At 40.4% G+C, this 16,515-nt stretch overlaps 2 protein-coding genes across 2 annotated transcripts in view; one reads left to right on the top strand and one right to left on the bottom strand.

Annotated features, from left to right (window-relative positions):
* The window catches only part of CTNNA3 (catenin alpha 3), a 1,794,797-nt gene that overhangs the window by 1,072,439 nt on the left and 705,843 nt on the right, over positions 1-16,515 (bottom strand). The gene's annotated exons all lie outside the window — the stretch shown is intronic.
* Positions 11,966-16,515, top strand: part of LRRTM3 (leucine rich repeat transmembrane neuronal 3) — a 198,547-nt gene continuing 193,997 nt past the window's right edge. Inside the window, exons 1-2 of the mRNA XM_075534611.1 lie at positions 11,966-11,969; positions 12,309-13,837. Of these exons, the coding sequence (XP_075390726.1) occupies positions 11,966-11,969; positions 12,309-13,837 (1,533 nt within the window). The remainder of the gene's footprint in view (positions 11,970-12,308; positions 13,838-16,515) is intronic.

The raw sequence follows: 16,515 nt of genomic DNA, 5'->3' as shown, positions 1-16,515 counted from the left end.
TAAGGGGAACAGATCACAATGATTGACCTATGACCCCCATCCAGGGGGCGAACAACAGAAAAGTGGATGAAATGAGACAGCAGTCAGTGTAAGACATGAAAAAAAAAAGAAGAATTTATAAATTATCAAGGGGACATGGGGGAGGTAGAGTGAAGGAGGGAGGGGGGAAATGAGGAGCTGATGCCAGGGACTCAAGTAGAAAGAACATGTTTTGAAAAAGATGATGACAACATAAGTACAGATGTGTTTGACAAAATGGATAGATGCATGGATTGTGATAAGAGCTGTAAGAGTCCCCAATAAAATAAAAGTTCTTCAAGTCTTAACTTTGCTACCAAGAGTGGGGAGTGAATAGTTACCATTTGGGGCTGAATATTTAGGCTACATCAATCAATGGACTCTTGCTCAGCATATCAAACCACCAAATTTGTTGCCATCCAGTTGATGCCAACTCAGAGTGAGCCTCTAGGGTAGGGAAGAACTGCCCATGTGAGTTTCCATGACCGTAGCTGTTTATGGGACTAGAAAGCCAAGACTTTACTTCCAAGGAGCTGCAAGTGGTTTTGAACTGCTGATTATATGGATCGCAGCCCAATGCATAATCACTACACCACCAGGGCTCCTACATACCATTAAAAATTAATGCTAATGGTGCCTGGCTATCAAGGGATATATGGCCTAGGGTCTTAAAGGCTTGAGGGTGAACAAGAGGCCATCAGTCTCAGAGGCAACAGGGCCCACATGGAAGAAGCACATCAGCCTGTGTGATCACGAGGTGTCAAAGGGATCACGTATCAGGTACCAAAGAACAAAAATTCATATCATTGTGAATGAGGGGGACTACGGAGTGGGAACCCAAAGCCCATCTGTAGGCAATTGGACATCCCCTTACTGATGGGTCGCGGGGAGGAGACAAGCCAGTCAGGGTGCAGTGAAGATAACCTCACCTACAACCCTTAAAGATGCTAGTAGTTTGATCTCTCCACCAATGTTTACAGACCTGTGTCTAGCACATATCACCACCAAGTTCCTTTGAATGACCCAAAGGAGTTGACAACTAGCCAGATGCAGACTATGGAGAAATTCACCAATTAAATGGCCCAGTAGCCATTAAATTTTTAAAAATGACATTAAAGAATAAAAGATACTTTAGAAAAACGGAGACCAACTGAAATGTGTGAATAATGTTTAGATACTGATTTAAACAAACCAACTTTAAAGACTACTTTGTTTATAACGTTCAAAGATTAAATTAAATACCTTAATCGATTAGAAATGCAAACTAACATAAACTATTTACACACACTATAGTGGAGTGCATTATTTTATTACAGTCTGTGTAATTCCCACCATGCAACTGGTGGAGCCATGCAGGTTGGGTGCATGGCCTATTTTTCTGATACATCTGGATAAAAAAGATGAGAGAATATCAATCTTGCATTATTTAGTTGTGAATGATTAATTATGACTCTAAATCTTGAAACTCTAACTTGGGAATTGATCAAGTTTGCCAACCTACTGAGTATAAAATTAGCTATCTCAGTAGCTGGAAAAGGGGGATCTCACTACAATCAAGAAGAACCAGGATTGGCACACTTCCGTTGTCCCCCAAATGCCTGCATACTGAACATCCTAGTGCAAAGACTCACCAGATTAGATAGCTACCCGACATCGGCCATAAATATTCATGTATGGTGTCATCTGTTACAACTGAAGCCATGGCTGCACTCTGCATCAGCGTTCTCATCAAGGATCTGCCTCTTTTCCCCTACTTTCTACTTTAATTTATGTTTACATTGTGTACTTTTCCAGGGAATAGTCCCTTTAATAATGTGTTCAAATTATATAGAACAAGTTTCACTATCCTCACTTCCAAGGAGCTTTCTGCTACCCTTCTTCAAAGACAGATCGGTTTGTTCTGTTGGAAGTCCACGGTGCTTACCATGATCTCACTACCACCGTAATTCAACCGTGCCGATGGTTCTTCTGTCTGCCTTATCCATGTCCAACTTTCATATGCATATGAAAGAGATCGAAAATATCATGGTTTGGGGTCAGGTGTACCTTAGGGCGCAAAGTGACACTGAGGCTCTTTAGTGCTTTAAAGAGATGTTTCGCAGTAGATTTACCCAATGCATTACAACCTTTGATCTCTTGACTGCTATTTCCATGAGCATTAATTGTGGAACCAAGCAAGGTGAAATCCTTGACAATTTCAATATTTTCCCCATTTTCATCATATATATGGTCCAGTGCGAGGTTAGTTTTAGTTTTAGTTTTCTGTATTTTGGGTTGCAATTCATATTTAAAGTTTCAATCCTGGATTTTCATCAATAACTGCTTCAAATAGTCATTTCCAGGAAACAAGGGTTTGTCACCTGCCTATTATGGTTGTTAATTCTTCTTCCTCTAATTCTGATGCCTTGTTCATATCATGCAATGTCTCATTATTTGCTCAACATATAGATTGAATATGTATGGTAGAAAGAGACAACTTTGATGCACACTACTTCCAGACTTTAAACTACATAGAAATCCTTTGTTTTGTTCAAACAACTGCCTCATGATTCCTATATATAGGCTCCACATGAGCACCAGGAAGTTTTCTGCAATTCTCATTCTACTCAACTGTATGCCAAAAGGCTTTGAATAATCAATAAAGCATGAGTAAACTTTTTTGCTGATATTCCATCTGGCATCAGCAAGGATATACCTTGTCCCATTTCTGAATCCAACTCAAACTTTTGGCAGCTCCTTGTCCATGTACTACTGCAACCATTTTCGGATAATCATTAGCAAAATTTTATTTGCTTGTGATATTAATGAGATTTCTCTGTAGTTTTGGCATTATGTTGGATTACATTTCTTTGGAATGTGTACAGATATGTTTCTCTTCCACTCAAGTGGCTGTTAACAATCTTCCAATTTTCTTAACATAGATGAGTGAATGCTTCCAGTGCTTCATCAACTTGTTGAATAATTCCAGTTGGTATTCCATCAATTCCTGGAGCCTTGTTTTCGGCTAATGCCTTCAGGGAAGCATGAACTTCATCCTTTAGCACAATCAGTTCTTGGTAATCTCTTGAATGTGAACTAGTTCATTTTGATATCGTAACTTTGCATATTCTTCATCTCTTCTTTTGATGCTTCCAGTATCATTCAAAATTTTGCCAAATTTTAATGTTGCAACTCAATTCAAGGCTATGATTTTCTCACCAGTCCTTTCCGTGTGATATATGTAGAGAATCCCCTTTCCTTTTGGTTTTCTTCTTCTATTTCTTAGCATGTTTCATTATAAACTTTATTGTCGCGCGCCAGGTCTCGCCAGCAAGAAAAGACGCGTAACAACAGGATTCTTCCACAGGCGTTTTATTGCGGGTTCGATTTCTGTAGCGGAAAAAGACCCCGAAGCCCCAAACTACTGCTGCTTATATACGCTCTACGGGGACGTGCCATGCATTGATTGGTGCGTTCGCCAGAACCCTCGTTTGCATACTCCAGGGTGGAGTTGTGACTACGTCATCTAAGCAGTGCGCATGCCTCAAGTGGTTGTTTACCACTTAATGGGCCACCGCCCTGACTGCCCGGCACCATCTTGTAATGGCGGCGAGAGCTGCGGCTTCCCACACTTTATCTTTAGGAGTTACCCTTTAGAGGTAGTAAGTTTATTGAGCCAACCTCCCTGCTGCAGCTGGCAAAGGCTCACTTCCTGCAAGACATCCCTGAGGAGAAGCCACATGGACCTACCCCGATGCAGCCCTGGGTGCTGGAGCAGCCACGTTGAGACCCCTGCCAGCGCTGAGATGCTTACACGTTCACTGACTCGGCTTTCCTCATGCAGTCGGCATTATTGCATCTGCTTTGTGAGATGGAGGAGGACTTTGTGGATTGGTGTTGGACATATGGGCTGATGTTGGACTTGTGGGCTTGGGCAGCACTGGGTTAGGATGTTTTCTTTATGTGCACGTACCCTTTATATAAAACTCACTCTTATATACGAGAGTCTGTGGATTTGTTTCTCGAATGCACCCGGACTAACACACCTTCTAAATTTTCTGTTCAGCTCTTTTACGTCATTTTTTCTTTTTCATTTGTTTAAGCTCAAAAGTAAGTTCCAAATTTTCCTCTAGCATCTAGTTTGATCATTTCTTTCCTTTTTGTCTTTTTCATGGTCTTCTTGCGCTCCTCGCGTGTTCTTGGTGCCATCCCAGAGCTCATCGTGTCCCCTGTCATTCGTGCCCATGATTCAAATCTGCTCTCGAGATTTCTAGAAATTCAGAAGGAAAATCTCAAGACAGCATTTGGGCTTTCTGGGACTTATTTTAATTTTCTTCAACTTCAAATTACATATGAGGAATTGATGGTCAGTTCCGTGCTCAGCCCTTGGCCTCATTTCAGCTGATGATCTTTATCTTCACCATTGTCTCTTCCCACAGATGCAGTCTGAAAGTATTCATTTATTTTCAGGATACAGGTAAATTTCAGATTTCTTTGCTTTCACCAGAATGGTATCAACTGCATTGTCTTCACCCCTGGTCCAATCCTCTTGCTGCTGTACTGGGCCCACTGGACCAGATGTCATGGATATCTTCTCCCAGATGAGAACCAGGCCTTCCACTGATTGCATTCTTTTAAAAATGATTTAATATTTAACTTTATTATTTTAATTAGTTCCTGTAGAAGTGTTTTATAGTTTTTTTGTATGAGTCTTTTGTTTCTTTGGTTAGGTTTAATCCTAACTGTTTTATCTTTTGGATGGCTATCATATATGCTATTTTAATGCCCTTTTCAGAGTTCGCTCCCTTCATTTACAAGAATCCTATTGATTTTTAAAATATTGATCATATAGTCTGCTACATTGCTAAAATTTTCAATTAGTTCCTACAAATTTTTATTGAATCTTTGGGGTTTAATATATTTACGATTGTATCATCTTCAAAAAGAGTTTTGCTTCTTTTTGCCAATTGGGATCCATTTAGGTTAAAAACGGTCTTCCCAAGGTTACAGAGTATGAAATAAACTGTTTCATATCTCTTTGATTCCACTGCCCCCTTGTGAAGTCAGAGGTGGGCGCAGGTTGCTCCCATGCCATTTACACACACACACACACACACACACACACACACACACACACACACACACACAGTATTTAGACAAAAAATATGCTTATTCTATGTTTGTTGGTTAATTGTATCCCTTCCTTCCCATTGACCTTGTGATTTAAAAATTACCATGTCACCCTTATGAAATACCAATATTGGGGGTTATATAGAGCATAGTCTGTTATAAATAAGCATATAAACAGAGGATGCATATTATTTGCATCAATATAAGAATACAGTCATATTATTATATTGATAGGTATGTTACTGTTGTTAGCTGCTATTGAATTGTTTCCAACTCATTGCAACCCTATGGACAACAGATCCGAACACTGGCTGGCCCTGTGCCTCAACCCAACTGTTCTTATATTTAAGCCCATCATTATAGCAACTGTTTCAATCCATCTTGTCGAGGACCTTCCTCTATTTTACTGCCCCTCTACTTTATTAAGTATGATGTCTTTCCCAGGGACTGATCTCTACTGATAACATGTGAAAAGTATTGTGATGAAGTGTCTCCATCATGACCTCTAAGGAGTATTCTGGCTGTACTTCTTACAACACAGAATTGTATGTCCTTTGGCAGACCAAGGTACTTTCATTATTTATTGTCAGCAGTGCATAATTCCAATGCATTGATTAATCTTTGGTCTTCTCTCTTCAATGTTCAACTTTCCCACACATATGGGAAAATTGAAAATACCATGGCTTGGGTCTGATGTACTTTAGACTTCAAAGTAATATCCTTGTCTTTCAATGATTTAAAGAGGTCTTGTGTCTATGTACAGGTTCCACTAGAGGGCAATTAAGTGTTCAAAAAATCTAAATTTTCACAATGTTATCCATAATTTGTTATGGGCTACCCAGAAAGGAAAAAACAAACAAACACACATGTGAATATGGTGGGGAGGTAGGTCGGATAGAAATAGATGGAACAATATCAGCAAAATATAGTTAAGAGTTGAAGCTAATGTTTAGTATACCATTCCATTTACATTTGTGTATGATTTCAAACTTTCAATTTAAAAGAAAAAATAAATTCTTTCTTTTAAGTCAAGTAGTCATCAGAAGTTACATTTTAAGAATGTGTTAGTGTTCTCTAGCCTCCACTTTAGCGTAAGGCCACTTCTGCAGGAAGGGCCAGTGAGCTAGGAATGGAGACCTGAGAACAAGGGGTGATTTCACTTCAGATGAGGGTAAAACGGATATAGGTTGGATAACCTTGCAAGGTCTCATTTATTAGAATTTGTCTCTTACCAGAAAGACACCATTTTAATGTTCTGACCTGGAACCTACTTCACCCATTTATCTGAGTCAAGGATTTTCAGTCATAACCAGATGTGACCAGACAGGGTTTTTAATGGATCCCTTGAAGCAAGCAGATGGAAACCAAGGATATTTCAGAAAAGTGTTAGCGTTCTGATGGAAGATAAAAATATAATTACAAAGGTAGAAATGCTCGTGAGTATTTGAACTAAACAGAAAGGAAGAAAAGAATTTCCCTCACTGTAGGGAAGGCTACATTGGCATTCTGACAATCCTATTATATGACAGAGCCTGAAGTCACAAACTCTCTAGGGTATCTGGTTCCAATGCATTTACTGGTAAAAGCACTTTGCACGTAGGATACAGAATATAAATGCTAAATGGCCATGATATTAAAATTGCATGTAAAAAGATGATCATGACTTCTTTGGTAATTTTGGTGATTATTTGGCTGTCCTTGGTCATATTGATGGCCTCAGCTGTATGTTTGTCCCATTCTATTCGCTTTAGCAGAAAGCGTAAGGTGGGGAAAATCAAAGAAAAAGTAATTCTCTCATAGGTACTGAGTCCAGAAATATTTCATCACACTTTACAATGCACTTTCATGTAAATTATGAGCTTAGTTCTAAGTGAAATTTTTAGATTTGTGAGTCCCGTTTTGAACTTGCTAATTAACTAAGTTAGATAAGACCTTGAGACATCTGGCCAGAGTCAGTTGCAAATCGCAACTGTCTATTGACATAAACAATAAATACCACAATTGCCATTAGAACAGCCTAGAGTTTAGTAGCACCGACCCTTGAGACAGACACACACAGTCAAAAATCCACTTAGACTTTTGCATTGCCACAAAACATATCTACTAATAAATAGCCCACTGTATGCGACGCATCGTACCAACACCCTGGGAACAAATATGCTAATCAGTTATTTAACTTACTGGTAGGCTACTTATCAGTAGTTAAGGTGTTAAGTTTGGGGGTAAATCAAAAGCTACAAGTGGATTTTTTGACTCTGTGTGTGTGCCTGTGTATGTGTGTCTCAAAAGAGTTGGTGCTGTGAAACCCCATGCTGTTCTATTGTCGAGCATAGTATTTATTTCCTATGTCAATAGACAATTGAAATTTGCTAGTGACTCTGGCCAAAGGATCCTTGGTACCATAGGGGCTATGCATTGGGCTGTGACCCAAAAGGTCTACAGTTCAAAACCACTAGTTGCTCATCTGGAGAAAGACAGACTTTTTTCACTTCTGTAAACAGTTACAGGCTTGGAAACTCACAGGGGCCATCCTGCTCTGTCTTACAGGGTTTCTACACATTGATTGCGTGGTAGTGAATTTTTCATTGCTTTATGTGTTGTACAGTACAGTATAATACTCTCAGCAAAAATGGTATTTTCAGTGAGATATTTTCTTGAAGTCTTAACTTTGTAAGTTTATATTTGGCAATTCATTTTCATACTGGGATAAAATTTAGTATTATATATTAGGTATACTTACCCAAACAAACAAAATATCTTTAGCTATGTGAAATACTATAAATGTGATTTCAAAAACAACAATAAAAATCACTTTAGATACATGATACTATGTTTTGTAATTGCATAAGTCATTAAGTCTCTCCCTGCTTTATTGAGGAAATTGAACCTGTCAGGTAGTTTATACTTTGCTCTGTATGTGGTATTAAGTGCAAAATAAAGTTGCTAATACATAATGGAGTATATAATTCTGCTTGTGTTGAAAGGAAATCAGAACCAATAAGTTTGCTATAGTTAACAAAAGGAGAATTAATTTTTAAAAATATAACAAATTATTCAAACCACTTTGTAAATGTTGTTGTGTTTGTTTGCTTGTTTCTAGGAACTACATTATACCTTTGGGGTAATTTTGCAATCTCATGTACTAAGTCTGCATTAGGTCATTGATACTTTATTTTGAATCTCTCTACTAGACTTCTGGATAGTCCTCGTTCTTCAAGCTCTTCATTCTTTGGTAGACCTTAGTATGTCTCCAACTTAAGGGGCAGTATCAAGATTGGAGGATGTCTGGAGGTAGACTGAAACCCCCAAATTGCTATTGATTGTTCTCTGAAAGTAGAATAACTTCAAGTATCAAGAAGAAACATCACTGAAATTCAAAGGCTTGGTATAAAGTTAGAATTATAAAGTAAAACAAGACCACAGTCATATAATAGAAATGGGTCAGAAAACTAAGGAAAAGGTATATAGCCTAATTGAGAATTTTACCCACCTGAAATGAATGTTAATATTTCTCCTAAGAAAAGCAGATTAAGAAAATTATATTCTTAGTGGGTTCTGGGCTTCAGTCACCAGGGAGTGAGGAAAGGACATGGGCAAAGAGCTCACAGGTTTTGCGGCCTTCCTAGAGCTGCCCACTGCCAGTGTCCAGCAAAATATAACTATGGATATATGTCTTAATAACCTCTCCTTGGGGAAGAGCAACAGAGATATAAAAGAACTGGAGGGTTTGTGATTTGTATTTCCTTTAGTATGATTTGAGAGAGAAGAATTGTCAAATCCCAGATGGAAAATAAGATGATAAAATCTCAAAGTAGGGTGCTTAGGCAGTGTTTCATGGGAAATATTCAAATGCATATACATTGTATTCACATGGTCTAATCATAAAGATATAAAATTTTTACATGAAAAGTTGAGATCACCTGTTGACTAAGTCTTGCCAGTTTCTAATCTCTTGGAAAATTGGAATCTGAAGGAAACTTTCACCAAAACTGTGTCCAAACTTATTGGCCAACGCCACCTCTGGGGATCAAAGTCAGCACACAGAACCCACATCATATAACCAGCTTATCAAACATTAGCTTACTCATACACTCATAAGATGTACTTGTTCCATAAACATTGACTGGGCATCTATTAGGCACCCAGGTGTTCTTCTAGGATTAAGGAAACAGAAATAGAATAATGATGTTATCATCATAGAATTACATTCAAATAGAAGACAATGTTTGCATTTACTCTCTTCCTACTAGAAGACAACACATTATTGCTTTTAATCATTTTCTTAAAGTGTCTTAAATCTAGTTACCCATCAGAGTATGGTCATACGCATTCCTTCCCCATACCACTTAATAAGAAATTTGGGAAAAGAGTAGAAAATTTATATTTTTAATCAGCTCTCCAATCCTTTAGATATGTTCATATTATAGATCACTTGAGAGAACCACTGGCCCTCCTGTAACATAATAGGTTAGGAATTGGTGCCTTTCATTGGACTCTGTCTGTGGAACACCTTTTGATTATGATGATGGCCTTTATTAAACCTCTCTTCCTTGGGAACTACAAAAACTCTCCACGGTCAATTCAACTAGCACTAACTAGCAAGGCAAACTTCCTAAAGAAGTATACTATTAAGTTCTAAACCAAATGGGAAAGATTTTTGATGAAGCGGTTCTTTGCAGGTTAGGAACAGGATAGTTCATGTTCTGTACTAACCAACATGTGATACCAGCTTGGGAAAGCAATGCAATAGGTTGATCCTCTTAAACAGGAACGCACAGTGCACATAGGCTTATTATGAGCCATTTTTGAAAAATAAGATAATTTAATCTTCAAATCATGCCTATGAAGAACATTTAAATATCGTGGCCATTTTTCCAGATGAGAAGAAACTGGGGACACAGAGAATGTAAGCAACCTATCCACGGTGGCCTTGCTAATAAGCAGTCGTCTGGGTTTGAACAGGGTGTCAGATTGCACTCTTCATCACTAAGCTGAAGTGTCTCTCTTGGGTTTTTATAATAAGCCCCCCAGACCAACGGAGCTCACACAATCCCATTCCAGGAAGAACACATTTCTTGATCACCACTACCCTGTCCCAAGCACTTAATGAGCCCAGTTAGCACTTGAATCATTTTAAAACGGAAAATCAGTTTGTTGAAGCAGTAACATCTATTGGCTAGAAGTTCAGGCCTAAGCGGAATGTGGTTCTGAATCTCAGCCTTGCCACTTGCAGATCATCTGACCATAATTGCTTTTCCTGTCCACATCTCAGGTCTTCCTGCTGGCGTAGTTTGTTAAGCACCCAGTTGTTCACCAGGAGAGCAGCAAATTAGAACCAACAACTGTTCCATGAGGCCATTTGCCTTCTAAAGGATGTACAGCCTCCGAGCCCTGTGGGGCGGCCGCACTCTGTCTTAGAGGGTCACTTTGAGAGGACAATGACAGCGCGTGCTTTCCTCTCTGAGTCTCGGCTTCTTCACCTTTAAGATGGAGGCTGCCATGGCACCTGGACCATCCCCTTGTACAGGGAGTGCACGTGGTACACTTGAAAAGTGCACAATAAATAACGCAGTAGACAGCAGCAGCAGTAAATTGTGAGCCAAATTATCACGCGATTCTCTTAGCGCTTAGAATGCCGTATTTCTCTGCTAGATAAAGCATATATGTGGGACAACAAGCAAACACCAGCAAATGAAAACATAAAAACAATGATACCATTTGTGGTAAAGCAAGAAAGGCTGTTGGACCCATTCATTCTTATCTGACTGGTTTTCTCCTCTCTCCCAAAATACATGCGTGCTAGCATCCAGAGATAGAGACGCCTCTCATAATAGAATGACTGTGGGCCCAAGAGGTCAGGGGCAGGCAGTTAATGCTTCTCTGTGAAAAGCTCAACCATTCATTTTATAAATTTCAGTTCAAAGCCCACAGTGAGGTTAAAAAAAACGGACACACAGTCTGTGAACTTAATGTCAAGCTCCAGAAAAACTCTGCTCAGCAGCACGTGTTCAGCGATTAATGGACGCACACGATAAAGACATTGCCAGATTGTAAAACAAGACTTAGGAATTACAGAAAATCTTGCTCATTATTGATTACGGTGACCATTCAGTTCCTATGGAGCTACCCAAAAGAATCATTCATTTTCCAGCAGAGAGCCTGCTCATTTGCAAGATAAAAGAGAGACATTTCTGCACATGCCCATAATGTTCTTCGCCACTGGGGGCAGCTTTACATAAGACTGCATTCACTGAAACCAAAGCAACAGTCCGCGAAGCTTTCAGAATGACAGTCTGCAGAAGTGAGCTGAGTGTGTGCGCGGCACGGGGCTCTCCTGCCTTCTGGGCTCCCACGCAGCTCGGCGCCTGAACTGGGCGCCCACCGGCAGAACCGCTGGGCTATGGAATACAGATGTGGCAGCTCAGGTAGCCCCACGTTGCCTGGAGGAATACATCATGCTTTCCGATAAGAAGAAATTGTAGAAGCAGCTTTAATTTTTCTTCTTTCTTTCTTTCTTTTTTACCCACCCACCAAAAAAAAAAAAAAACCCAAACTGTAAAGATGCAAAAACGTAACATCCACGAAGATCCTATTACCTAGGAAGATTTTGATGTTTTGCTGTGAATGCGGTGTTGGGATTTATTTGTTCTTGGAGTATTCTGCGTGGCTGGCAAAGAATAATGTTCCAAAATCGGTCCATCTCCCAAGGGGTCCAATTTTTCTTCCTGGGTGTCAGCGAGCCCTGACTCACTACAGTGCAGCTGACAGGGGCTGTCATGCAAGTGGCCCCCTAAGCCAAAGCGAAAGACCGAAGGACGACCTTTGAACAATACAAAGGATGGGTATGTTTTATCATTTTTCTTATTTCATTCTTTAAAAAAAACCCAAAATTTAAAAAATCCCTCCAGTTTATGTATTAATCCTACCTTAATTATTTTAGAAATTACCTTGCTCTAGATGATAAAAATTCAATTGCTTAGTGGATACATTTTTCTCTCTTAAATGTTTTTTAATCCCTAAAGAATATTCTCTTTAAATCACATTGAGTTCACATTTGATAGTGAATGCTATTATCTAGCTTTAATGTTTTCGGTGGATGTATATGCCTGCTTTGTGCTGAATTAAAAATGCATGACTTCTTTTTTAGGGGGATAACTTTTCGAAGTTGTTTTCATTTCCAGGTTTCAATGTAATTAGGCTCCTGAGCGGATCGGCGGTAGCACTGGTTGTAGCCCCCACTGTCTTACTGACAGTGCTTTCTTCTGCCGAGCGAGGATGCCCCAAGGGCTGTAGGTGCGAAGGCAAAATGGTGTATTGTGAATCGCAAAAATTACAGGAGATACCCTCCAGTATATCTGCTGGCTGCTTAGGTCTGTCCCTCCGCTATAACAGCCTGCAGAAACTGAAATATAACCAATTCAAAGGGCTCAACCAGCTCACCTGGCTGTACCTTGACCACAATCATATCAGCAATATTGACGAGAACGCTTTCAATGGAATACGGAGACTCAAAGAGTTGATTCTGAGTTCCAACAGGATCTCCTATTTTCTTAACAACACCTTCAGACCTGTGACAAATTTAAGGAACTTGGACCTGTCCTATAATCAGCTGCACTCCCTGGGATCTGAACAATTTCGGGGCTTGCGGAAGCTGCTGAGTTTACATTTGCGGTCGAACTCCCTGCGAACCATCCCGGTGCGGATATTCCAAGACTGCCGCAACCTGGAACTTTTGGACCTGGGCTATAACCGGATCCGAAGTCTAGCCAGAAATGTCTTTGCTGGCATGATCAGACTCAAAGAACTTCATCTGGAGCACAATCAGTTTTCCAAGCTCAACCTGGCCCTTTTCCCCCGGTTGGTGAGCCTACAGAACCTGTACTTACAGTGGAATAAAATCAGTGTCATAGGACAAACCATGTCCTGGACCTGGAGCTCCTTACAAAGGCTGGATTTATCAGGCAACGAGATCGAGGCTTTCAGTGGCCCTAGTGTTTTCCAGTGTGTCCCCAATCTGCAGCGCCTCAACCTGGATTCCAACAAGCTCACATTTATTGGTCAAGAGATTTTGGATTCTTGGATATCCCTCAATGACATCAGTCTTGCCGGAAATATATGGGAATGCAGCAGAAATATTTGCTCCCTGGTAAACTGGCTGAAAAGTTTTAAAGGTCTGAGGGAGAATACAATCATCTGTGCGAGTCCCAAAGAACTGCAAGGAGTCAACGTGATGGATGCAGTGAACAACTACAGCATCTGTGGCAGAAGTACCACGGAGAGGTTTGATCTGGCCAGGGCGCTCCCAAAGCCCACGTTTAAGCCCAAACTCCCCAGGCCGAAGCATGAAAGCAAGCCCCCTTTACCCCCCACAGTGGGAGCCACGGAGCCCGGGCCAGAGCCCGACGCTGACTCAGAGCACATCTCCTTCCATAAAATCATCGCGGGCAGCGTTGCCCTCTTCCTGTCTGTGCTGGTCATCCTGCTGGTGATCTACGTGTCGTGGAAACGGTACCCTGCGAGCATGAAGCAGCTGCAGCAGCGTTCCCTCATGCGAAGGCACAGGAAAAAGAAAAGACAATCCCTAAAGCAAATGACTCCCAGCACCCAGGAATTTTATGTAGATTACAAGCCCACCAACACGGAGACCAGCGAGATGCTGCTGAATGGGACAGGACCCTGCGCCTACAAGTCAGGCTCCAGGGAGTGTGAGGTATGAACCTTTGTGATAAAAGCGCTCTTGAAAGCTGGGCAAGAAGTGGTGCGTTATTGAACTCTGGCGACTATAAAGAAAACATGGTGCCCCCGCCCCCTCTCCTCCCCCTTCTCTCTCCCACTACCTCCCCCTCTTCTTCCCCTCCCTCAGCCCTCCCCCTCCACCCTCCCGCTCTCCCCCTCCCCCTCCCTTTGCTGGCAAGACCTTCCCCTGTCAGTTTCAGCACATTCATAATACTGGTCATTTTCCTCTCATACATAATCAGGCCATTGAAATTTAAATACCACGACCAATGTGAAGCTTGCACTCTGGTTTAATAGAATGCCTATTGTATAAGACCCTTTATTGCTTCAATTAATGTCACATTTGTTTTAAGAGAAACTTCTTTCATGAGTAATGCCCCACACCTGCTGATGGTAAGACCGAATCAACCGTTGTCGAAGGTCGGCAGCTCAGTGACAAAAAAAAAAAAATGCATGATCCCTTGGGACAAATTGTAGATGGCCTGAGCACAGGAACATTTCAGAGAGACCCTTAAAGCAAAGCTTGCTTTCCAAAGAAACACAATAATCTAGGAAATTATCAAAACGTGGTGCTGGGTCAAAGCAACACCACAAGTAGTTTCCAGAAGTGTTTGAAGACCAGCCGCGGAGGAAAGGGTTGAAGGGTTAAAATGCTGCCAGTTGATACTGGGGAGGATTTGGGAAAATGCAAAGTTTTAAAATAGAAACCTTATCTCTGAACCCAGCCCTGTAAAATCAAACGAAAGGTTTCGCTGTCATTTCACTGTAAATGTCCCCTCCCCCAAAGAAAAGGAAGAAATACAATAACATCTCTGGGAGGCAGATTTCCTCCTGCTCCTCACATTAGAGAGTTTTCAGAAAGGAGGCTTGCAAATGAGAAGGCAGCTTGCTACACATGCGTGTGGGTGGGAGCTTACCAGAATCTCTTTGCAGCACTTTCAAAGACCCCTAATGTAGTGAGCAGATCCATTAGCTCTGTCCTGTTCTGTTGGGATTTGTCAGACTTCCCTGTTGTGTTCTATGATGTGCCCTGCACACACCAGTCTCTAATGACTGACATTTCATTCAGATGCTTAAGGAGAACACATTCCAGGACACACTTTCCACCAGCAGTCTCACTGAAAAGAGAGATTTTGATAAAACCTTAAATAAATGTATGAAATCAATCTTAAGGGGAGTGGGCAGCAACCCTTTGGCAATTGTCTCTTGCTTTTATCTTGCTGACATCACAGAGTCCCTGTGTTCATCTGTCTTGTGAACTCATCCATCAGTACCCTTCTGTACAGAGTCTCTTGGCAGGCTGCAGGCTTGCATGCATGTTTTTATGTCACTGGTGAAAGTTTATTCACTGCAGCACAGATACCCTAGCCTCTGTATGTCCGTAAGTTTGACCACAGTGCTGTAGGATGGTAGGACAACGTCTTTAGCCTTCATTGTGCCGCAGCCTCCAAAATGCACATCTCTTACAGGAGATAAAATCAGGAAGGCAACCACTAGGCTGTTTCATCCAATTCGGCTTGCCGCCTTTAGCCTTGTCCTTTTCTTTCAAAACAGACTCACTGCAGCAAAATGGAAAAAGCGAATGGCTATTTTTACCAGCATTTTAAAAAATATAGTTTGAAGGCTTTAAATATGTTCAGAGACAAAAAGTAGGCAAGTTACCCCGGAATATAATTGCAAGGAAGTTTTATAAGCCATCAAGCAAATAGGGACTCATTTAAAGTGGATTTCTCATGGATACGTTGGTGTTGATGAAAATTTTAACTAGGTTCCAGTTCAGAAAAGTATCATTGCTACTGTCTTTGTCCATGAATAATTGTGCATATGCATTTATTAATGGCAAATCGTCACATATCCCCAATTAATGAAAAATGCAGATACCTCCTTACAGTTCTATTATCTGAATTACTGAGCCTACTGTGATGTGTCGCTGAAGTTGTAATTTTACATCTTTCATATGCCACTGAATACATATTCAGTCTAAAAAAGAGATGGTCCATGGTTAGCCTCATTTTTGACTGCACTAAAGATAATTGCATTAATTAAAGATAGTGTTTAAGTGAAAAAGCCCACTTTTATTCTTTGATGGTCTTCTGCCTCATTTGTGATGAATATCAGAAATACTTAGGCAAGATATAATTAGACTTATATTTTTGAATAACAGCACATTTTCAATGCTGTGGTGCTACTAGGATATATAAAATGTGCTTGATGTATTAAATAGTGTTTCTAAGAATCAGAGTCAGTTGGTATGTGAGATGTAATGCAAGATTAAATGAATGCTCAACATTTTGAGGGCTGGCCATTTTATAATGCCTAACTTTCACTATGTGTATACCTAAAAATAAGAACCCAAATAAATCTATTATATAGAAAATGCATTTTGATTCAGGACATGACATTGCAAAACAAAAAGGTTGTTTTTCTCCCTTTGGGAGTGAATTGTCTCTAGTGTCCAGTATCTCCTGAACAACAATAACATAATTCTTGTAGGTTAGATAATAACTAGCTCCCCACCACACATTTCACCAACTTAACTGGTGAAGAAGGTTCTCCTGCTCCAAAGTTGTTGCCACCACCCTTTCCCCCAAGCACTTTTCAGATACCATGGCACGATCTTTTAACCTCATTGCATATTAGAGAAATAGAAAT

The sequence above is a fragment of the Tenrec ecaudatus genome, chromosome 16 (assembly GCF_050624435.1).
Source record: "Tenrec ecaudatus isolate mTenEca1 chromosome 16, mTenEca1.hap1, whole genome shotgun sequence".
NCBI lineage: Eukaryota > Metazoa > Chordata > Mammalia > Afrosoricida > Tenrecidae > Tenrec > Tenrec ecaudatus.
This window is presented reverse-complemented; position numbering and strand designations above follow the sequence as displayed.